Genomic DNA, 24,177 nt, shown 5'->3' with positions numbered 1-24,177 from the left:
AACTTATAGTGATCATGAATAAATAACTTCTGTGAATTTGATTGCAAAATGGGAGAACATCGACTCGATAATTTCATAGGGTGGATAATAAAAATCTCCTTGTACATTTTAACCAAAGAACCCTCCCGCGCCCTAAAGAACAAATTCGGTCATTCAAAATAGGCAGAAGTTTACATCAAAATAGACAGTTTTTGCAAATATCTCGGAAAATAAAGAGACCGCCGTACTGTGCGGACAAATGGCCTGTTTTCGGGAAAACTAATCAAAACGTATACTCCAAACCTAATCGCCATAATACGTACTTACAACACACGGCACTGACACGAATGGCTGCTCTGAAGTGAACACTGGCCGACGCTCGCGAGCGAATGTTCGATGGCATTCCTTCGACCGCCTTCGGAACCGATCTTCGCTTGTTTCTCTGCCGCTTCCCATGGACCGTCGCCGCGCCGCCGCGTATACAATGTATGTTGGCGGTTCGTCGGCGTGCTCGTCGCTGCGCGATGCCCAGGCTGCCACATGTCCATTTTCATCTGTCTTTTTCGGCGGTTTATTTGACTTCGAATAATTTCCGGAGGCGCGTTCGAATGCTGTAACGAGGACAGAGCAGTCAAAGACTGGCGCGCGCGTTGCAATGTATGTGGTTGTATCGCCCAATGACAAAGCAAGGATCAAATAAAACTATAGTCTATATATAGACACTTATGAATCGTAGTTCTTTTTAGACCTTTGAAATTTTGAATCATTTCATTTTTGGTTTAATTTAGCTTTACACATGAATTTATTGACTCTGTTGTAAACATTTATTTCATAATAAAAAAAGAGAGACCGAGGTGTGTGCATGAATAATAGTTGTTTTCTCGTGCAGCGAGGTTGATTTGGATAGTGGAACTATCCTGTCAAGGATATACAGCGGTATACGGGATTTAAAGAGTTACCACTTGTTCGGTCACGAAAAAGAACCCTTTTTTATTTCACGATACCAGACGTTCACTACGGAGACGATAATCCCGCGATAGGCACGGTAGTGATAAGCGTCGAATCCGAAAGGTTTTGCGCGAGACGGTTACAAGAATGCGATAGGCGCGGAGATAATATACGTGTTGATCGTTCGCTGTCTGGATCAAGAAGACGAAGGACAACGGCAGGAACGTTTGTAATCGTAACGCGGCGCTATCGATCGAAGCGCGTGATCGATATGTAAACTCGCACCCGATTACCGGCAATTTTGAACGTTGGAGTCCTGAACATACCGCCCGCCTCGGATAGTTGTATCCGATTACAAAAGGAGGGAGGTACAACGAAAAGGTTTCGCTGAACCTCGTGGCGAAATGCGTACGCTCGAGAATTACACTTTACGTAGCGCGTCTTAGCCTATTTTGTACATTTTATGACCGCCCGCCGTGACGGAGCGGTTGTTTGTTTTGGGGCTGTGTCTCGTCCGCGTTTTTTGCATCGAGGGTATCAGTTTCGTTGATATCAACGGGGAGGAAACACAGTTTGACGATCGGCCGTTTGTACTCCGAGTTGGCAGTCTTAATTGTTACGACGCGAATAATGTTATCCTCTCCGGGATGACATTTGATTATCCGCGCAAGTTCCCACTTACACGGAGGTGCAAGGGCGTTTCGGAGAAGGACGATACGACCAACCTTTGCGAGGTGACTCGCGGTGCGCCATTTCGTGCGTTGTTGCAACGAGTGAATATAGTCATTCGACCACGCTTTCCAAACACTTTCGTACAGTTTCTTTAAGAGCTGCCAACGAGTCAAGCGCGAATCGTTTACATCGAGCAGAGTTACGGTAGGAATAGTAGTGATCGCCGTGCCGATAAGAAAGTGACCCGGGGTCAGCGCTGTATAATCGTCGATATTTTCCGACCTCGGAGCAATCGGACGGGAGTTCATGCAAGCTTCGATCTGACATAATACGGTAGTCATCTCTTCGAACGTCAGAGTGTGCGAACCGACGACTCGTTTAAAATGGTGTTTCATGCTTCGAATTCCGGCTTCCCACAGTCCGCCGAAATGCGGAGCGGAGGGAGGAATGAAGTGCCATGCTACCTGATCGCTCGCGAGTTTGTTAAGGAGATTCGGGTCGCGCGTGGCGGATCGAAAGGCCGTGGTCAGTTCTTTGTCGGCACCCTGGAACGTGGTTCCATTATCGCTATACATGGCGACCGGTAAACCGCGACGCGAGATGAACCGATCGTAGCACGCTAGGAACGCATCCGTTGTATAGGATCCTACTAATTCGAGGTGTACCGCACGCGTCGCCATACATATAAAAAGTGCGATATACGCCTTTGTCGATTTATGTCCGCGACCGGGAGTCGTTCGGACTGCGATGGGGCCCGCGTAGTCCACGCCACAGTGTAAGAATGCTCTTTCTGAGCGGGTAACGCGTATCGCCGGAAGCTCTCCCATCAATTCGAACGGAATTGTCGCACGCTGTCGCGCGCAGATCACGCACTTGTATAAAACTTGGCGAACAGTAGGACGTGCCCGTAGGAGCCAGAATTCTTGTCGCAACTTCGCTAGCGTTAGTTGAGGGCCTGCGTGTAGCAAACTACGGTGCAGATGGCTGATGAGCAGCGAAACGAGAGGATGCGAGGCAAGGATAATCGGATGTTTGGTTTCCTCGGGTAATGCCGAATTTCGAAGGCGCCCGCCAACGCGAATCAGTCCCTCCGAATCGAGATACGGGTTTAAAGAGAGCACTGGACTTTGTCGCGGGAGCGGATGCTTACCGTATAACCGCTGAAATTCAACCGGAAGTACCGTTTGTTGAATATGTTTCAGCCAATACGTGCGCGCTTGTCGAATTTCTATCGGAAGCAGCGCGCTTGGATTTGGACAATTTTCCGAGTGACCTTCCGTGGCCGAGATTGACGATTCGGACGGGTTACGGTATGACTGTAGTCTTTTGATAAAGCGCAAAATATACGCAGTCACGCGGAGAAGCTTGGGCCAACTCGAGAATCGTGTAGCTAGATCCCACGGTTCTGGTACAGTGACTGCGTGAAGAGCGACCGGTATCCGTTCCTCCGTCGTTGCCTTGAGCGGAGTGGTCTCGCAAGGCCACGAGGTAGATGGCGATTTGAGCCACCTCGGGCCGTGCCACCATAGGCTATGGTTCACAAACTGAGGGACGTGGATTCCGCGAGAGGCGCAGTCGGCAGGATTGTCTTCCGATATAACATGGTGCCACTGACATTTTGGCACTAGTTCCTGAATGTTCGCGACTCGATTCGCGACAAACGTTTTCCAACGAGACGCGGGTTGACTTATCCATGCGAGAGTAATCGTGGAATCGGTCCAGCCGTGCATCTCGCACGCAGAGTCCTCGAACGAAGTTCTTATGAACGACATTAGACGAGAAAGGAGTACAACTCCGCATAGCTCAAGGCGCGGAATGGTGAAGGATTTGAGCGGAGCCACTTTAGACTTTGCAGCGAGAAGAGAGACTAGAATCTCACCGTTGTTAGTTGTAACGCGAGAGTAAACAACTGCGGCGTAGGCGTTTTGCGAGGCATCGGCGAAGCCATGCAGTTCTGTTTTTAAAACGTTTAACCCGTGTCCTGTCCACCGAGGGAGAACGATAGATCGGAGCAGGGGAAGTTGTGTGCAATACGTGGTCCACGTTTCGCGGAACTCGGTCGGGATGGTCTCATCCCAATCACACTTCTGCAACCAGAGGCGTTGCATCAGAATTTTTGCCACGATAACAACGGGAGCGGCTCATCCCAGCGGGTCGTAGAATCGAGCGATTGTCGAAAGAATTTCCCGTTTTGTTGCCGGAATGACGTTTTGAATTCCGATGTCGAAACGAAATGAGTCGTTCCCGGGGTTCCAGTTGATACCAAGGACCTTTAAATTGTCATCTGGTAACAATGGTTTGCTGGCAGCAAGACCATGATCTGAGGGATCGATATCGGCAATGAATGCAGGGCAATTACTAGCCCATTTGCGCAATTTAAAGCCACCCTCTTGCAACAGGGCAGTTACGTGGTCACGTGTTTTACGTGCTAGCCGTGGATCGTCCGCGCCGAAGACGCAGTCGTCCACATAGATTTGGTCGCGAAGAACCAGCTGCGCGAGAGGATATTTCGACCCTTCGTCCTTAGCGAGTTGTTGGAGGACCCGTAAAGCAAGATAAGGAGCTGGACCGGTACCGTACGTAACGGTCAAGAGCCGATAATGCCGCAATGGTTCTGAGGGAGACGATCGCCACAAAATCCGTTGATAGTCAACGTCCTTGTGGTCGACCAAGATCTGCCGGTACATTTTAGCAATGTCGGCGATAAAGACGTATCGATAGCGGCGCCATCGAAGAATTACAGCGGCTAAGTCCGTTTGTAATTTGGGACCGATCAATAAGTGGTCGTTGAGTGATGTCCCGTTTCCCGTTTTCGAGGATGCGTTGAAAACGACACGAAGCCGTGTTGTAGCGCTGTGTTCCCGAATAACCGCGTGATGCGGTATGTACACGGTTTGAAGTGACGGAACCGTTTGCGTGTCGGTGACTTCGGCCATATGACCGAGGGCCTCGTACTCACGTAGGAACTGAGCGTATTCTGCTGAATGCTCCGCGTTTCGTTGCAACCGATTTTCCTGTCTTAGGAACATGGTGTTCGCCGCGGAGAGTGAAGGGCCAATATCGATGGGAGGTCCTTCGATAAAAGGCAAGCGAACGATATACTGTCCATTTGGAGCCCGAGTATGCGTGCGTTGAAAATGTTCCTCGCACTTTTGTTCAGCAGGAGAAAGACGCGTGACGAACGGTAACTCCTCGACTTCCCAAAATCGTCGAAGTTCGGCATCGAGATTCCCCGAAACGTTGCAGTGGAAGCTGGCAACGGAAGTAGGAGCATTGGATGCGAAAGATGGAACGGGACCGGAAAGGATCCAGCCTAACGTGGTGTTTTGAGCCGTCGGCTCGTTCACCGGGCCCTTTCGCAAACCTTCTAAAAGAAGCAACCCGTACTGATCCGCACCGATAATTAGTTCGATTGGAGCCGAGTCAAAGGGATTGTCGTCCGCCAATTCCAGATCGCGAATATGAGAGAGCCCGACGCCTGTCGACACTTGATGTGGCAGATAGTTCGACAATGAACGTAGTACGTAAGCGCTCATGGAGTATACGGAGTCCGTTTTACACGATGCTACGGTAAATGTTGTCGATGAGCGACAAGCAACCGCGTTATTGCCGATTCCGGTAATGCTGACTGAAACACGCGAACGCGGTAGTCGGAGTCGTTGTGTTAAATTCTCGGCAATTATAGAAATGACCGAGCCTTGATCGAGTAACGCGCGAATTTTCTCTGAACGGCCAGACGGTGACCGCAGTTCGACCCATGCAGTCGCGAGCAAGACTTGCTGTGTGGCAGTCACGCGCGGAACAGAACAAGACGTGAGCAGCGATGTGACATTCTCGGTCGTTAACGTAGAGTTATTCGATGACGCGGTACCGGTTGATGACGCAGTCGCGTTGTTGATATGTAACAAGGTGTGATGACGCCTTTTACAAATGGAACAGTTATATGAACTCGTACATTTTTTCGTCGAATGGTACGGACTCAAACAGTTCATGCACCGGTGTGTCCCTTTCGCGAACTCGACCCGTTGTTCGACAGATTTACTTTTAAATAACGCGCATTGTCCGAGTATGTGATTCGCTTTGCATAACTCGCACGGGCTCTTGACGGCAGCAGCACCGTGTAACGAAGTCGCACGAACACGACTCGATTTGGTTGCTGCCGAGTCCGCGATCCGAGAGGCCGCTCCCGACGGGGACGGCTTAATTGTTTGTAACGCGCGTATTCGCGATTTTAGAAATGTATTAAGCGTTTCAAATGTCGGACAATCTGTGTTGTCGCCGAGTTTCAACTCCCAAGCCTTCCGCGACTCGGAATCTAATTTCGTTGTTACGAAGAAAACGAGTAAGTCGCCCCAATGTTCGACGGGACGATCGAGATTCTGCAGGGCTTTTATCGCCTTGTTGGCTTTGTCGCGAAGGCTTCGCAGCTGATCGGCAGACTCGGAATGAACTTGTGGAAGGTCGTACAGAGTTTCTAAATGCGTTGTCACTAACAGCCGCTTGTTTTCAAAACACTCTACCAGGAGGTCCCACGCGATCGCGAAGCCCGCATCGGTTATCGCGATGTTCTCGACGAGATCACTTGCCGCGCCTTGCAAACACGCTAACAAATATTCGAAACGAGATACGTTTGACAGACCTTTACGAGAGATGACCATCGCTGTAAAGCGATCGCGGAAGGTTTCCCACTCACTGAAGGCTCCAGAGAATGTCGGCAGATTGAGCGTTGGCATTCGACTCTTGTCGTCATCAGGTTGCGAGACAGGTCCTGCTGGCGACGGCGTCGAGTCAGTACCAGATGAGTCGGCAGCTGCGAGACGAGAAAGAGTTTCCGCCATGTAGTCCGATGTTTCCATGTAAATCTCGTGCACGGCCATGAACCGATCCTGGGTGAAGTAACCCACGGTGGAACGCTCCGCGTCCGTGGCAACGGCAGAGAGCTGCTTGTGCAGACGTTGGCACTCGGCAAAAGATTCGCTAAGTCTTGCGATTCGATTCTTAACGGTTGCTACCGTTAATTTTGCTTTGCCGATCTTCTTGAAATTGTCAAGGGTACGTTCGACAATACGAGCGGCATCGATTTGGTGTTGAAGAAGCGTCTTGAGGTCACCCATTGTGAACTGTTACAGACCGACTAGTCCTTTTGTCCTTCAACATGGAATGTCCAACGGATCACTCAACCGTCGTCAAATTGCCGAACAAGATCTTTTTAACCTCACAAATGTTTCTTCACCGAAACTCACTGCAATCCGGCTCGAAGGACCAATGTTTTCTCGTGCAGCGAGGTTGATTTGGATAGTGGAACTATCCTGTCAAGGATATACAGCGGTATACGGGATTTAAAGAGTTACCACTTGTTCGGTCACGAAAAAGAACCCTTTTTTATTTCACGATACCAGACGTTCACTACGGAGACGATAATCCCGCGATAGGCACGGTAGCGATAAGCGTCGAATCCGAAAGGTTTTGCGCGAGACGGTTACAAGAATGCGATAGGCGCGGAGATAATATACGTGTTGATCGTTCGCTGTCTGGATCAAGAAGACGAAGGACAACGGCAGGAACGTTTGTAATCGTAACGCGGCGCTATCGATCGAAGCGCGTGATCGATATGTAAACTCGCACCCGATTACCGGCAATTTTGAACGTTGGAGTCCTGAACAATAGTGGTAAAGTATTTTTAAGTTATAACATTCACAAAACATCGTATCCGGACCTAATCTAATCATACATTATCATTATTAGGATCATACTCTTATGCAAATGCACGTAGACTTTTTGACAGTGATACTGAAATAAATGTAATGTAACAATTACAATTTTTATTCTGTTATAACGTCTGACACCTGATCGTTCCATACTCCGGGTAAAAAAAAACATGTCCACTTAGGACCCTCCTCCCTATAAATATCCAACATTTAATAAAATTGAAAGATTCCCTTTTCAGTTCCTTTCTTATTCATTATCCATCACGCCGGTGTTTCCATCTCGTATTCATCAGTCAGCTACACATCTGTAGGTAATACCATACCACAGACGAGGTATAGGAGTAGACCAATCACCCAATGTATTATTCTGTCTCACGCTCGGGGGGCTCTAGAGCCCCCGTACTATTCCGTGTCACATCCTACCGTATCATCCAGAACTAATATTGTGGAACCGATATTCTACAATGGCGCTGTTGCTGATATAATTTTAAATCTCATGTCGAGGATTCATATGATGAATGAAACAAAAGAATGTTGTTTCCTCTTAATTCCATTACGGCTGACACGCGAGTGCATCGAAGGAGACGTAATGTAATAATAATAATAACGTAACGTCTCCGGCTGAGAATATTTTGGTCCCGGATCGAATCCCGCATGGAACGATTTTTTTTTCGTTAAACACTTTTTTCTTGTTCTTTCTACTACATCAGTCGTCTTCCCTGTGCAATTACAACTACAACAGTGTAATAACATAATTATAAGAAATTAAATTAGTTCAATATTAGCCAAAAGTAAGAATGTAGTTTAAATTTAATTAAATAAAATACGACGTTGATATCATTAATTTCATTTGACTATTTAATAGCTACTTATTCAATGTACTTCTGATATTGCTTTTCATTCGCAGCATATATATTCTAATAAATTTAATTATTTGGGATTGATAAAAGATTGAACAACAATATTTATAATAACTAGTTTTGAACATTTTTTAAGGGTAATTAAATTTAAAAAACAAAAAGAATGATTTAAAAATACAAAATATATTTCAGTATATACCATTAAACCCGATTCTTTTTAATGTTTTCAGTTTAAATTTTACTTTGGTATTGTTCCGTCACAAGACAAAACAAATATTTCAATATAACCAAACATCTGGGTGGCAGACTTCGGCCTACCTCCAGTTTATCATGTTTGTAATGCACTAGCATTTATGGTAGCGGCCCGGGACAAAATTTACAACACTTTACCGGGCGCAGGTTTATAACGCCTTTCCGGACCCATCGAGTGAGGGTACCGCGCGTCCACCTCGGCACAAGGTTACCCTCCCTTTGGCAATGGTAGGCGCCAACGAAGATCAATGACAATGATTGACCAATCACGAACAAATTAGAAGACAGAGATTCTTAGACCCCACCCACACCGAGATTAGCTGCAAGGAGAGAAGAGACGACAAGACCAGTCAACCAATTAGCCTCAAATAAACAAGTATTCCTCCGAGCAACCGTAGAGTCGTAGTCCACCAGAGCAGCAGCGGTCGTAGTATCCGCGTATTTCTTTTTATTTCTTCGGTTCTGTTAACGTCAGAGTCGATAGTGCAAACCGACACGGACAAGAGTGTCCCTTGCACTAGCTGCACCATTCAAAAGGTGCACGACTAAACAGGTATCTTTTTTAGTTCAAAAGTTATAGCAAAATGTGCAACCGGGAATCGAATGCATAGCGCATTCCAGACAGAGTTGGGCACTATTTAGATAACAAATTATTTAAATAAGGATTCGAATCAAAGATATTTTATCTTTATTCGTTATTCGAAAGTTCGAATAAAAAAAGTATCTCTGTCGAATAAATAATTTTATTAGACGAGAATTTATCGGACGAATAGAGAGAATTTTTTTTATTCGAAGCGGATTTATTCGAACTTGGAATAAATTTTTATCTTTTATCTGTATCTTTTATTCAAAGGCTTCGGATAAATCTTCGAATAACTTTTGCCAGCTCGAATAAGCGGCAACGAGGTCCGACGAACGCCGATCTTCAAAGACCCAGCGACTGACAAACGGTATACAATGTAAGCAGATGGAGAATCGCGCACGAATGAAAGTTCAAACTTTTAGATTTTTCAATATACCTCCATAAAATTGCGGCGAGTGAATTGAGGGGCTTTTCCTGATGAAAATGAGTCCAAACTCGAGTGTAATCGAACAATTTTATTGATACGTAATGTTACGATAAAAATTAAAATCTTGTTGAAGATAATCCAAATGATGTCGTGTTTGGACTCATTTTCATCTGGATAAGCTCTACAACTTATTCGTATTAAAAATACTATTCGCATTAACACTATTCCTACCGAAACTTCGCGTATACCTATTTTTACCGCGACCGGTCAAATGACCGGTCTTTAGCACAACTTATATTTATTTACGAGTATATAATGTATATTTTATTCGTTTTCACCGCATAATATTTCGTTTACTATACCCTGTAGGGCCTGATGTTCCCCTAAACATATTATGAATAGGTGCTCTTCCAGGATTAGACCCTTCTTTTACTTCTTGCCAAACAGTTCCGTCTATAGCAGTTTCGATTACCTCTTCCTCATTCTCGCTATCGGAAGTAACTAAAAATCTCCTTCTCTTTCGTCCTCTACGTACGTTCGAAACATTCCCTTCGTCCTCATCGGTGTTCGAGTCGTTCTCAAATAGATCATAATTTTCCGTATTGTCATTTTCAATATCAAAAATTTCGAACGTCTTTACATTTTGGGAATGAATATTCAAGGGATAAAATAAAAACTAAAATATAAAAATGTAAATCAAGATGGATAAAAAAACGAACAAAAGATAAAATGTGAAACTTGCTACGAAGTATTGTTGGTTTGTTCACTTTTTTGAAAATGACACTTATAACGCGTAATACAATAGAAAATAAAAGTAGAATAATAATAGAATAAAAATACAAAATAGTAAAAGACTGCCGAATATGCTCCTTGTAACTTTCACGTTTTGATGCTCTCTGTGCAGCTCACGAGACTTTACTGATTTGAATTCGTGAGAAGACGTCTAGGCATCTCCTTCGGCTATGATTTTATTTATTTTACAGTCATAGTAGATAAGACGGTGTAAGAAAATCCGAGGTTCTGGACCGCTTCGGATACCAATCAAGCAAATAAAGACCGCGAGGCCGATAGGCGAGCGAGGACTGTAAACACTTTGAAACTGTAAGCACTTTTCGGCTAAAATCATGCCACAACTGCATTACCTTCCGTTTGTAACGACTTTATAGTTTCGGAATTGAATCTTTGAAAGAATACTATTACAAAAAGATATAAATCGTTCTACCGGTCAAATGACCGGTCGTGGTAGGTAAGACAGACTACAAATTTTTCTCAGAAAATAAACAATAAAAAAAGAAGTAAATATTGAAAAATGTATTATACGCATATTGTAGGAAAAGTCGTGAAGTTTAAAGGCGATTCAACTACGTTGTATATAGGAAATTCTAATCGAAATTTTAAAAACGGTCATTTGACCGGTCGCGGTAGGAGTTTGGACTCATTTTCTTCAGGAAAAGCCCCTCACAATTCACTCGTCACAATTTTATGAAGATATATTGAAAAATCTAAAATTTGAACTTTCATTCGATGCGGGTTTCGATGGCGGACGAAAAAATTCTCAGCCGAAGACGTTTTACGGCCTGCACTAACCGAAAATGTTGAGAGTCAGAGTCATATATTGAAATGTAACGCAAATAAAATATTTTATAGTGCAGTTTTAAGTTTCTACACTGTTTTCCTCAATATAAAAATGTTCAATATTACATAATACACCTACAAAACGATCAGAAGGCATCGAAACAATTGATTTTTTTTCAACGACGATGCAATTTATAAAAAAATAAGAAAAATTGTTTCAGTATTATCTAACTACTGAATTTTTATAAAACTGGTATCTCTGAAACTTCAATTCGAAATGTGCACTTTCTTCAAATGATTGGACAATTCAATTATCCAATTTTCTTAAACATGTTTGTATAATCTGGAAAATCTTTAAAAAATACACATTAATAATCACGATGAGACACAAATAACATAATAACATAAATGTGGTCAACTGAAAACTTTGATATAAAATCGGCAATTTTATGCTTTCGGATTTATTTAAAAATCTATTTTGCAGCCAAAAATTCTGAAAAAGTCTCAGTCGTGTATGATATTAGGTAGAATATTCAAGAATTCTTTCGTAATTTTTTGTTGAGAATGGTACGACTAAAAATTAATTTGGTTTGGAGACACTTTTGACCATCTTATCTGGCTTTGTCTTAAAAATCAACAAAAAAAAATTATTTAAAAAATATATAACATATTTCAGTATACGCCATTAAACCCGATCTTTAAAAAAGATTTCTAGTCCAAATTTCGCATTGATATCTTTTTTAGTTTAAATGTTGTAGCAAAATGTGCGCCTCGCCGAACCACGAATCGATTGTGCTAATCGATTGCGGCTCAGGCGCTCGAAACTTTGGTAACGTGAATTCGGTGGAACGCGTCGAACAGTCGAGCAGGCAGCTCACACGGAAGGAATAGAGATACGCTTGTGTGTAGCGCGTGCAGAGTAGAAGCAACGTAAAGGCTCGTACCAAAAAATTTTCCAAAAAATGTTGTTTAACACTAAGTAATATGGACTAACCTGAAGTCCCTTTGCGTTACGCTCATTTTTTATTTATGGAGGAATACAAAAAATCCTTTGAATAGCTTCGATTTTTAACTAATCGTTTTGGCAAATTATAATATTGATCTAGCTTTGTGCAAAAAATCATGAGATACTTCGAGATGCTTTCGTCGCAATTTAAGTTCAAATATCAACTTTCGGAATTTCCAAGAATGAATCGCGTGTGTTCGGTCCCACCGAGATTTTTCTTTACATTTAGTCAATCGTCGCGAGGCAACAGCTGCATAGAGTTAAAGCTGAAAGCCATAAATAATGCCCTTCTCCGATTTCTAGCCATCCTTCGAAAACTAGAAGAATGCTAATTCTCGAGTAGTCGTACGCACGGTCCTCGAGGGTTTTTTAGCTGATGGCATTGGAAAGTGGCCATAAAAGTTCAATCCGGGAAATCCTCGCTCCGCGTACCACCCGCAATGTACCGGAGGTCCCGGATACGAACAAAGCGGGCCTTATAGCTCGCACAAGCGTCGACCAGGCCAAGAGCTCAACCCCTCTAGTGCAACACGTGCGCGTGCCCCTTAACCGTCGTCACCGGACCCAAGCTAAGGGGCAATAAATTCGTTCGCGAGCCACTTAGGCTAAACACTCGGGCTGTTCCGGGGTCCTGCAATTCGTTTTTTTTCCAACTTTCCTGGTTTGACTTGTGGGTGGAGACTTCCTCCTGCACCGGTGAGGGTTGTCCGGAAGATTCTTCCCCTTCAGGTCAGCCAGCGAATGAGAATGACTTTTCCCCCAAATTGGGATGTTTTCTCGGCACCACCGAGGTGACCAGCGAGCGGACCCCGGCACAGAAGTTAGACTACATTCGTTACTCGTTAGGGAGACTAGACTCGTTACTCGGAGAACACAGAAGTTAGACTAGACTTCGTTAGTTACTCGATCAACATAGAAGTTAGACTCGGAAAGACTGCATCAAGTCTTCACTCGTTATTCGGAAAGACTACATTGAGATTTCATCCGTTACTCGTTGGTCTTCAACCGTTACTCGTACAATTTACAAAACGACATTCGTCGACTTACAGTCGTTAAAAACTCTTTACTCGGAAATTCTTCATATTTCTTGTACCGCGAGAGTCTACTGGCTCCGTGAAACAGTTGCCCAACGTTAATTCCGCAGGCAACAATTGTTATTTGTTACGTTTTAATAAAAACATATTTAAACCCGAACGAAACAATTCAGCGTGTATGTCACGATTATTTGATGTTTCAGGTGGAATTTTTAAGGGATATATCATTTATGATGAAGGTAAAAGTGAAATAGTTAGTTAGAATTAATTGTTTGAATAAAAAAAAATTGTTAAATAATTTCTTTATGTGGACTAACCAGAAGCCTCTGCGTTACGCTCATTTTTTATTTATGGAGGAATACAAAAAATCCTTTGAAAAGCTTCGATCTAGAACTAATCGTTTTGGCAAATTATAATATTGATCTAGCTTTGTGCAAAAAATCATGAGATACTTCGAGATGCTTTCGTCGCAATTTAAGTTCAAATATCAACTTTCGGAATTTCCAAGAATGTGTTACGAGCCAGGGCTGCGAGCAACGCGAGAGGCCGGCGAGGGGTTGTTACTCCTTGAATATGGTTTCTATTATTAGTTAATATTGAAATCTTTGTTGATTTGAATTAGGATTAGTAAGCCTCGTAACTTATATATAATTTAATTGATACAATCCGAGCGGTAAGATTGTATCATGTGGGAACGTTCAATTATTAGATTAGGATATTAGGCAATAATTAAGGGTTGTAGATTACGCGAGTTAACAAACAAGACAATTTATTCTGAATTGGAATAGTTACAAGTGTAATTGTCTGTGTCGCGAGTGAATGTGGTAAGTGTACAATTAGAGAAATTGTTACCTAGTGATGCACGGTGTTGACGCACTGGCAATGCGGGGTCGGAGAGCGATTGCTGAAAGCCAAATAGAATATACACGAACTAACGGATTCTATAAGGTTACGTTTGATTCGAAAGGGACTTTTACCCGATCTCACTAGAACTGACTCTTACGCGTGTAACGCGACGTGACTGCACGATTACTATACCGCGACCGAATCACTTCTGAATCTCTACTGAACCGCTTCTCGACTGAACCAAAGAGGATGAAAATGCATGGGTTTATATACCCTAAAAATGAGAGGGGAATGAATCTGTTTTATTTTGCGGTCGCGTACTCGTATTTGTCGTTTCAAGTGAATTTAAGGTTTGCAGCTGGATCTTTTGTTTATAGGGGTAAAACGAAGGGTTAGCCAGGATGTTTACTATCAAAGACTGTCTTGACAAAACATTCCAGAAGGGGATGTTTTGAAGATTTCCAATTTAGGAAATCGTACGGTGCTGTTAGTGAACCATGCTTCGTGCCAGTTGCGTCCAGCCGGAGTACAATCATTAAACAAGGGGCCTGTTGGGACGCTTTTCGTTCTCAGAAAAGAGATTAGAACTTCTAATCGAAATGAACGTGGAGAAACGTCTCCATACGTAACAAATGAATCGCGTGTATGTCACGATTATTTGATGTTTCAGGTGGAATTTTTAAGGGATACATATCAGATAATAAAAAAAAATGACATTCATACATATAAAAAAATATTTAATAACAATTTTTTATGTTAAATAAACAAAGTTTTCGTTCACTGGACCACTGTCGCAAAAATGCAACAGGTATTTTTTGGTAGTGCTCCAATGAACGCTATAAAAATAATTTATGTAAGATAAAAAAAAATGTTATTAAATATTTTTGTATACATGAAAAATTAATAAATCATATGCACTTCACATTTTTCTTTATTAATTAGAAATATTCCTAAAAAATTTCACCTGGAAAATCAAATAATCGTAGCTTCCGCACGATTCACAATTTTTGCACAAAGTTAGATCAATATTACACCTTGCCAAAACGATTAGTTCCAGACCAAAATCTATTAAAGGATTTGTTTTATGCTTCCATAAATAAAAAATGGGCAGAAAACAGAGATTTTCGATTAGCCCATATTACTTAATATTAACAACTTTGTGCAAAAATTTTTTGCCAAATAAGCGTTGTAACTGTGGCAATCTTTCCACAGATTTTCAAACAAATTCGTTGGATAGTTTCATTTTACAGATTTTTTGCCGCTTTTTGGCCATTTGGCACCACTGTGCGGCGTCACGCGATTCTGGCATCACGACTGAACAAGTCTGATCGAGCTCGATGAATGCGGTAGTGTTTGTACGTGTCGTACGTTGCGTTCGTCGTTTATTTTCTCATTAGAAACGTGAAAGAAAATAATACAACTACGTTCTGAGTGAATAGTGAAACGGATTGACATCTCGCAAAAAACGATCAACTACATAATTATTGATTAATTAATTCTTAACTCTTTCGAATTTCACAATTAATATTAATTGATATTTTACATGATTCTTTAAAGCTAAAATTTATGTTGTTTAAATGAAATATACATGGAAATATATAGTAAATTTCAATTTAATTTCTTTTTCAAGTTCAGTTACAAGAGATATTCAAAATGGATGCGTATTAATAGTGTTAAAAAATTGTAGAAATGCGAATAATTATACGTATGGAGAAATGTTATTTACGTTCAAGATTTATGAAAATTGTATTTCTATAATTTGGAAACATGGTATCTATATTTATTAATATTGTATTGATAAAGATAATTGTAGATATATAACATAATGACATCAAATTAAAAAATATAATTTGAACATATAGTCATAACTCTGATCATAACATCAGATATGTACATAACTCGTCAATCATTTGTATTTGACCACATTTGATAATTTTTGTAGATCTAGTTCCAACATTTATTGTTCGTCAGCGTAGAGGGCGTAAGAAAACCAGTTGTTTACATGTGAGACACGAAACCGCATATGGTGATTGGTCTATACTCTTATACCAGAGAGGAATGAGAGTGCTCACGCCCGGGGTTTCGGCGTTCCCACTTTCGTAACATCGCCGCTTTAGCATGGCACAGAATCGGTCAGTCTTTCCTGGAACAGAACCGGTCAGTCTTTTAGCATGGCACAGAACCGGTCAGTCTTTTAGCATAAAACTGAACGCACATTATTTTTTTAACCAGGATTAGAACGTACAGCTTAATTGTTTTATATGAAATATGTAACTACCATGTAAATCTTGTGTACAAAATCTCTAATTAATATAAATTAAGAATAATATTAATTGTAATGATACGTATTTTATTTTTTTCCAATTTTGTAGTTGCAAACTCTAGTTGTAAAAAATGGAAAACCCGGAAAAATTCGAACAAATACAGATCTCATATCGAAGTTTAAAAGCGACCAACCTGAATATTAATCTAATAATGAGCTATTGTCATCAACACTATCTTAAATTTTTTCATATATTTAGCTAGTGTTATTATTAGTTAAAAAAATTTTCTTTCATGAATAAATATTTTTTCCACCTCAGCACCATAAGATTTTTACTAGATGACTTTAAAAACACATTAAACTATTTTTAAATAATTTTACTCGAAAACATTCTAGTTTACTCTTTATTTCACCGTTCTACTAATTTTTTATGGGCTGCATTGCAGCTCTGTTTAACACCCCTTTACAACCCAATACCATGGTACCATCCATATTCAAGGAAGAACAATTTTTTGCGACGATCATTGAAAAAACAAAAGTGTTTCCTTCGTTTCAGTCCTTTAGTGCGTTGGTGACATAGCGCCCAGCACACCTACCTGTGTTCTGTGTAACATCTGGAGTTTTATGGTACGCTAACAATTGCTATTGACTCGCAAGCCAGACCGTACAAGCGAATGCATCCACAACTTCCAGAGACCTGCCTCCAAAACTAATTAAAGGAAGGCTAGACATGCAGTGTGTACTAAACTCCTCAAAAGAGGCGGATTCCAGTCGCTCGTGTTATAAACCTCATTCGATACTTCATCGAAAGGGTGATCTTACATATTTCTGTAACAGTTCCAAGTGCATGCACTTTGTTCATGATACACTCTTTGTAATTATTAAATTCAATTAAATATTAAGTAAATCTTTCACGGTGCTAACGGCCCTCGCAGAGATGGGCATTATTTGGGATAAAAAATTATTTAAATGAAAATTTGAAAAAAGGTACTTTATCTTTATTTGTTATTTGAAGGTTCGAATAAAAAAAAGCATCTTTATTGGACGAGTATCGGATAAATAATTTTATTCGTCGAGAATTTATCCGACGAATAAAGATAATTTTTTCTATTCGAAGCGGATTTATTCGAACTTCGAATAATTTTTTCATCTTTTATCTGTATCTTTTATTCGAAGGCTTCGAATAAATCTTCGGATAACTTTTGCCAGCTCGACGAATAAACGGCGACGGCGGCTGACGAGGACCGACGAGCGCTGAACGTCGAAGACCCAGCGACTGCCAAACGGTATACAATGTAAGCGGATGGAGAATCGCGCATTATTGGCAATTTATGGTTGTATGTTTTTAATCAGAACAATATTTTAAGACGAATGAGTTGTAGAGCTTGTTCCGATCGAAATGAGTCCAAACACGACATCATTTGGACTGTCTTTAATGAGATTGTAATTTTTATCGTACCATTACGTATCAGTGAAACTTGTTCGATTACACTCGAATTTGATCTCATTTTCATCAGGAAAATCCCCTCCATTCGCTCGTCACAATTTTTTGAGGATATGTTGAAAAATCTAAAAGTTTAAACTTTCATTCGTGCGCGATTCTCCATCCGCTTACATTGTATGTCGTCTGTCTTCGCTGAGTCTGATGCTCGGCGCTCGGCAAAAGTTATTCGAAGATTTATTCGAAGCCTTCGAATAAAAGATATAGATAAAAGATGAAAAAATTATTCGAAGTTCGAATAAATCCGCTTCGAATAAAAAAAATTATCTTTATTCGTCGGATAAATGCTCGTCGAATAAAATTATTTATCTGATACTCGTCGAATAAAGATACTTTTTTTATTCGAACCTTCGAATAACGAATAAAGATAAAGTATCTTTTATTCGAATCGTTATTTAAATAATTTTTTATCTAAATAATGCCCAACTCTGGCCACAGGTGCCTTTTGGAAGGACAGCCTACCTGTTATCTTAACATTCTTTTAAAGTCCTTTTTTTACAGTCGCAGAGGAAGAAACGCTCTGTATTTTGGATTTCAAGTAATTGTAGACACTTGTATGATTCTGTTATATATACTACTTTGACAAAATTAGAAAATAAAAATTATGTGGCGTGTGTAATGTCGTACAAAGCAGTTTCAGATGAATGATAATGTGTTCAGGAACTGTTACAGAAATATGTAACATCACCCTGTCGATGAAGTATCGAATGCGGTTTATGACACGAGCGACTGGAATCCACATCTTTTGAGGAGTTTAGTACACACTGCATGTCTAGCCTTCCTTTAATTAGTTTTGGAGGCAGGTCTCTGGAAGTTGTGGATGCATTCGTTTGTATGGTCTGGCTTGCGACTCAATAGGGATTGTTAGCGTACCATAAAACTCCAGATGTGACACAGAACACAGGTAGGTGTGCTGGGCGCTACGTCACCAACGCACTAAAGGACTGAAATGAAGGAAACACTTTTATTTTTTCAATGATCGTCGCAAGAAAATTGTTCTTCCTTGAATATGGATGGTACCATATATTGGGTTGTAAAGGGGTGTTAAACAGAGCTGCAATGCAGCCCATAAAAAATTAGTAGAACGGTGAAATAAAGAGTAAACTAGAATTTTTTCGAGTAAAATTATTTAAAAATAGTTCTAATGTGTTTTTAAAGTCATCTAGTAAAAATCTTATGGTGCTGAGGTGGAAAAAATATTTATTCATGAAAGAAAATTTTTTTTAATTAATAATAACAGTAGCTATATATATGAAAAAATTTAAGATAGTGTTGATGACAATAGCTCATTATTAAATTAATATTCAGTTTGGTCGCTTTTAAACTTCGATATGAGATCTGTATTTGTTCGAATTTTTCCGGATTTTCCATTTTTTACAACTAAAGTTTGCAACTACAAACTTGGAAAAAAAATAAAATACGTATCATTACAATTAATATTATTCTTAATTTATATTAATTAGAGATTTTGTACACAAGATTTACATGTTAGTTACATATTTCATATACAACAATTAAGCTGTACGTTCTAATCCTGGTTAAAAAAATAATGTGAGTTCAGTTTTATGCTAAAAGACTGACCGGTTCTGTCCCAGGAAAGACTGACCGGTTCTGTGCCATGCTAAAAGACTGACCGGTTCTGTTCCAGGAAAAACTGACCGGTTCTGTGCCATGCTAAGGCTGAGCAGATGTCAGCACTATATCGGGAACGCCGAAAACCCGGGCGTGAGCACTCTCATTCCTCTCTGGTAATACCATACCTTGTCTATGGCACAGAAGAGGTATAAGCAGAGAGGAATGAGAGTGCTCACGCCCGGGTTTTCGGCGTTCCCGATATAGTGCTGACATCTGCTCAGCCTTAGCATGGCACAGAACCGGTCAGTTTTTCCTGGAACAGAACCGGTCAGTCTTTTAGCATGGCACAGAACCGGTCAGTCTTTCCTGGGACAGAACCGGTCAGTCTTTTAGCATAAAACTGAACTCACATTATTTTTTTAACCAGGATTAGAACGTACAGCTTAATTGTTGTATATGAAATATGTAACTAACATGTAAATCTTGTGTACAAAATCTCTAATTAATATAAATTAAGAATAATATTAATTGTAATGATACGTATTTTATTTTTTTTCCAAGTTTGTAGTTGCAAACTTTAGTTGTAAAAAATGGAAAATCCGGAAAAATTCGAACAAATACAGATCTCACATCGAAGTTTAAAAGCGACCAAACTGAATATTAATTTAATAATGAGCTATTGTCATCAACACTATCTTAAATTTTTTCATATATATAGCTACTGTTATTATTAATTAAAAAAAAATTTCTTTCATGAATAAATATTTTTTCCACCTCAGCACCATAAGATTTTTACTAGATGACTTTAAAAACACATTAGAACTATTTTTAAATAATTTTACTCGAAAACATTCTAGTTTACTCTTTATTTCACCGTTCTACTAATTTTTTATGGGCTGCATTGCAGCTCTGTTTAACACCCCTTTACAACCCAATACCAAGGTACCATCCATATTCAAGGAAGAACAATTTTTTGCGACGATCATTGAAAAAATAAAAGTGTTTCCTTCATTTCAGTCCTTTAGTGCGTTGGTGACGTAGCGCCCAGCACACCTACCTGTGTTCTGTGTCACATCTGGAGTTTTATGGTACGCTAACAATCCCTATTGAGTCGCAAGCCAGACCATACAAACGAATGCATCCACAACTTCCAGAGACCTGCCTCCAAAACTAATTAAAGGAAGGCTAGACATGCAGTGTGTACTAAACTCCTCAAAAGAGGTGGATTCCAGTCGCTCGTGTCATAAACCGCATTCGATACTTCATCGACAGGGTGATCTTACATATTTCTGTAACAGTTCCTGAACACATTATCTGTTCGAGATTCGAACGATAACGGCTTGATCTGATTTCTGTTCGACACCAAGCTATAAATAGCCCGTTGTTGTTCTGGTCTCGTACATGTTGTCTTCGTCGATGCGATCGCTTCTGTTTCGTCCTTTCTTTGTGTCGCTCCTTCTCCGTCCTTCGTTCGTCTCTCTGCTATTGTTTCCCCAAATTTAAAACCACCCGTTTCTTCAAGATCCACCGATCGCGTCGACGGAGACAACGGTTTCTCGTCTGATCGACATTCGACCATACGCTTTCGGCTCGTACGCGTCTCGTTCACGCTCTCTGTACTCTAGCTTCAATTACGTTTTCGCGGCCGCTCCGCACGTATTCAAGCTCGAGCTCCACGTACATTCGAAAGTCCTAGTACGACTGTTCACAGTTTTCTACGATTATTGTTCTACCCTGTCAATCATCTTCTTTCATCCGCGTCGCGAATCGTCTCGTCCCGCGTGCAAGATTTCCGTCCTTCCGCGGTCAAGATCATCCGTCGCGCCGCGAGCAAGATTTCCGTTATCGCCGTTCCTCCGTGTTTGTCCGAGCGTCAGTGTACGTCAGTGTACTGTGAGTTTTATCTTTTTAAAATAAATAACCGTTGGTTCCGTGCATTTTCGTTTCTTGCGAAATCCATTCGTCTCCTCCGGAACTTCATCCTTCTTTCCGGTGCTCTCATTCCGCGTCCACCGCTGGACGGTCCCGGCACTCGGCAATTCGCCGAACATAAATTTGGTCCTTCGAGCCGGATCGTGAGTGAGTGGAAAGGACACGAACGTGACTATGGCGGAACTCATCGCCACGCAAGAAACTCTTAAACGAGCCATCGAGCGGTCTCTTTCCAACCTGAAGAAGCTGGGCAAGACGAACTGGACAGTGGCTGGGATACACACGCGTATGAACCATCTCAAAACCCAGTGGGCGACTTTCGAAGCCAACGATGTGAAGATCTCCGCTGCCATCCCACCAGAGGATCGACCCTCCATGGCCTACTTCAAGGACAACTATCTCGAGACCACGGAGGAGACGTTCCTGCAGACTCTCTCTTTCATGAACTCTGCCCTCGCCGATCTTACTCCGAAAGAAGTGAGTCACACCGCGTCGACCGACACTCCAGGTGCGTTCGCTCCGCCCGTCGCGCATCTTCCTCCGATTCCTCTCCAGCCGTTCGATGGCCGGTGCGAGGAATGGGAAGCCTTTCGGGACCGCTTTCAGTCGCTTATAATCGCGAACTCTTCTTTAAATAATTTTTCGCGTATGCATTACCTCGTTTCGTCGCTCGCCGGACGCGCACTCGGGTGCATCAGTAACCTTTCCGTTACTCAGGATAATTTTGCGATCGCTTGGAAAACGCTCACGTCGCGGTACGATAACCCTCGGCGCCTTCTCGCGAAATACCTAACCACATTGTTAGATCTGCATGCGCTCAATCGCGAATCTGCCTCGGACTTGCAAAACTTGCGCGATCGCCTCGCTATGACCGTCTCGTCGCTCCGAAATCTTGGTAGAAGCGCTGCCGAGCTTTGGGACGACTTCCTTGTTCATCTTGCGGTACAAAAGCTCGATCCCGCGACGCGAAAGGCCTGGACTCTTCGGGCAGGCGACGACACGAAGTTTCCCTCCTTCGAAGAGTTCCAGACGTTTATCGATACGCGGGTGCGCGCGCTTGAAGACTTCGATTCGGGCGCGTCCGGCAAGATAGGAGCCTCCTCGTCACTTTCTGCGTCTCGCCCTTCGCGCAATCCCGCTCACTCTCACCTCGCGACAGCGTCGAAAAATTCGCAAGGAGCCTGTCCCTTATGTAAAGCTCATCATTATTTAGGCTATTGCTCCTCGTTTCTCGCGAAGAGCCCCCGGCAAAGACTTGAGATTGTTAAGCGGTTATCGTGCTGCCCGAATTGTCTCAGTTATAATCACGCGATTTCGTCGTGTGCCAGTAAACACACTTGCCGCATGTGTCAGAAGCGTCATCACTCGCTCTTGCACGACGAGTCGACCCCTGGGGCTCGGTCTTCCGCTGAGTCGTCCGGTACTCGCGAATCCGTCTCCGCTGAAATCAATTCGCATTCAGCAACCGCAGGTTCAGCGGCTACCGGGTCGTCCATACTCTTAGCTACCGCGCGAATTCAAGTAAGCGTTCCCTCCGGTCGCAGCGTGATAATTCGTGCGTTAATTGACCAAGGCTCCGAAGCCAGTTTTGTGGCCGAGTCGGTTGTCCAGCTTTTGCGAGCGAAACGTAACCGTGTCGTCGCGTCGATTTCTGCCGTCGGCGGCGTTCACGCTGGGACTGTACGCCACGCAACCCATCTTCTGGTGTCGAATCGCACTTCTTCCGCGCCTTGTGTTCCGACCACGGCGTTGGTGCTCGGGTCAATGTCCACGTACAAACCCTCGCGAGTCCGAAATTGGCGTACTCTCGCGCATTTAGCCGATCTTTCTTGGGCTGATCACGACCCGTCTAGTTCTGACCCCATACAAATGATTCTCGGAGCCGACGTGTACCCAAGCATCATTCAACACGGGCTGCGTAAAGGGCAAACTGCGCAACCGATCGCGCAAAATACTATTTTTGGATGGGTCATTTCTGGACCCCTTCATAATTCATTGGACCGCGGTTTCTTCCGTCGTTCCGAACCAGTCTCAAATACAACGCAACTGGTCTCCACGCACCACTGCGTTCACGATAATTCTCTCGATGCGGACCTCCGCCGCTTTTGGGAAATCGAGGAAATCCCACATGCCTCTCTTCTAACTCCCGCTGAGAAACAGTGTGAGCAATATTTTCGAGACTCTACGACTCGCACAACGAACGGTCGTTATATTGTTCGTCTTCCCTTCCGCTCAAACCCTCCGCTGAGGATCGGGCACTCGCGTTCGACTGCAGAACGGATCATGCTCCATCTCAACCGCAGATTTGAGTCAAATCCGAACCTTGCCTCAGAATATCGCGACTTCATGCAAGAATATGAACGGCTTGGCCACATGCGCTCCGCTGTGTCTTCGTCAAGTGATTCTCAATCGGTCTATATCCCTCATCATCCCGTTCTCCGCGAAGGTAGCAGCACGACGCACCTGCGCGTCGTGTTCAACGCCTCGAGTGTTACCACGAACGGATCATCGTTAAACGATCATCTTCTACCTGGTCCCAAACTACAAACGAATCTCTCTTCGGTCATTCTCCGCTGGCGCGCGTTTCGTTTTGTGTACACCGCGGATATTGCCAAGATGTACCGGCAGATCCTAGTGGATCCTCGGGATGTCAATTACCAGCGTATCCTGTGGGCTCCTCACTCGGCGGACTCTATTCAAGAGTACGAATTGCTGACCGTCACGTATGGGATGACTTGCGCCCCATATCTAGCTCTTCGGGTACTCCAACGTTTGGTTGAGGATGAAGGCGACCGTTTCCTTTTAGCGTCTCCGATTCTCCGATCAAACACTTACATCGACGACCTTCTTTTCGGACACGATGATATCGCGTCTCTTCGGCATTGTCGAGATCAACTCATCAAATTGCTCCATTGTGGGAAATTTCACCTCCGGAAATGGGCCAGTAATCATCCTTCTCTCCTCTCTGACATTGACCCTTCCGATCATGGTCTAGCGTGCACGAAAGATCTGGCTC

General features: G+C 42.5%; 1 protein-coding gene across 1 annotated transcript; it reads right to left on the bottom strand.

Annotated features, from left to right (window-relative positions):
• Positions 1–1,388: 1,388 nt before the first annotated feature.
• On the bottom strand, positions 1,389–3,126 carry LOC143363645 (uncharacterized). Its single transcript, XM_076804205.1, has 2 exons — positions 2,975–3,126; positions 1,389–2,922 (listed from the first exon to the last, which is right to left on the bottom strand). The coding sequence occupies exons 1-2, from the start codon at positions 3,124–3,126 to the stop codon at positions 1,389–1,391; spliced, it is 1,686 nt and encodes a 561-aa protein (XP_076660320.1).
• Positions 3,127–24,177: the final 21,051 nt, after the last annotated feature.

Source organism: Halictus rubicundus, unplaced genomic scaffold (genome assembly GCF_050948215.1).
Source record: "Halictus rubicundus isolate RS-2024b unplaced genomic scaffold, iyHalRubi1_principal scaffold0083, whole genome shotgun sequence".
In the NCBI taxonomy this organism is placed as follows: Eukaryota; Metazoa; Arthropoda; class Insecta; order Hymenoptera; family Halictidae; genus Halictus; species Halictus rubicundus.
Note: the sequence above shows the minus strand (reverse complement) of the source record. Positions and strands in the feature narration are given on the sequence as shown.

Excerpts from the sequence above, each read along its gene's own strand:
- LOC143363645 (XM_076804205.1), bottom strand. The coding sequence starts at position 3,126 with ATGGTGGCACGGCCCGAGGTGGCTCAAATCGCCATCTACCTCGTGGCC. Across the intron at positions 2,923-2,974 it reads TCTAGCTACACGATTCTCGA|ACTACAGTCATACCGTAACC; the intron begins GTTGGCCCAAGC and ends CTTTATCAAAAG.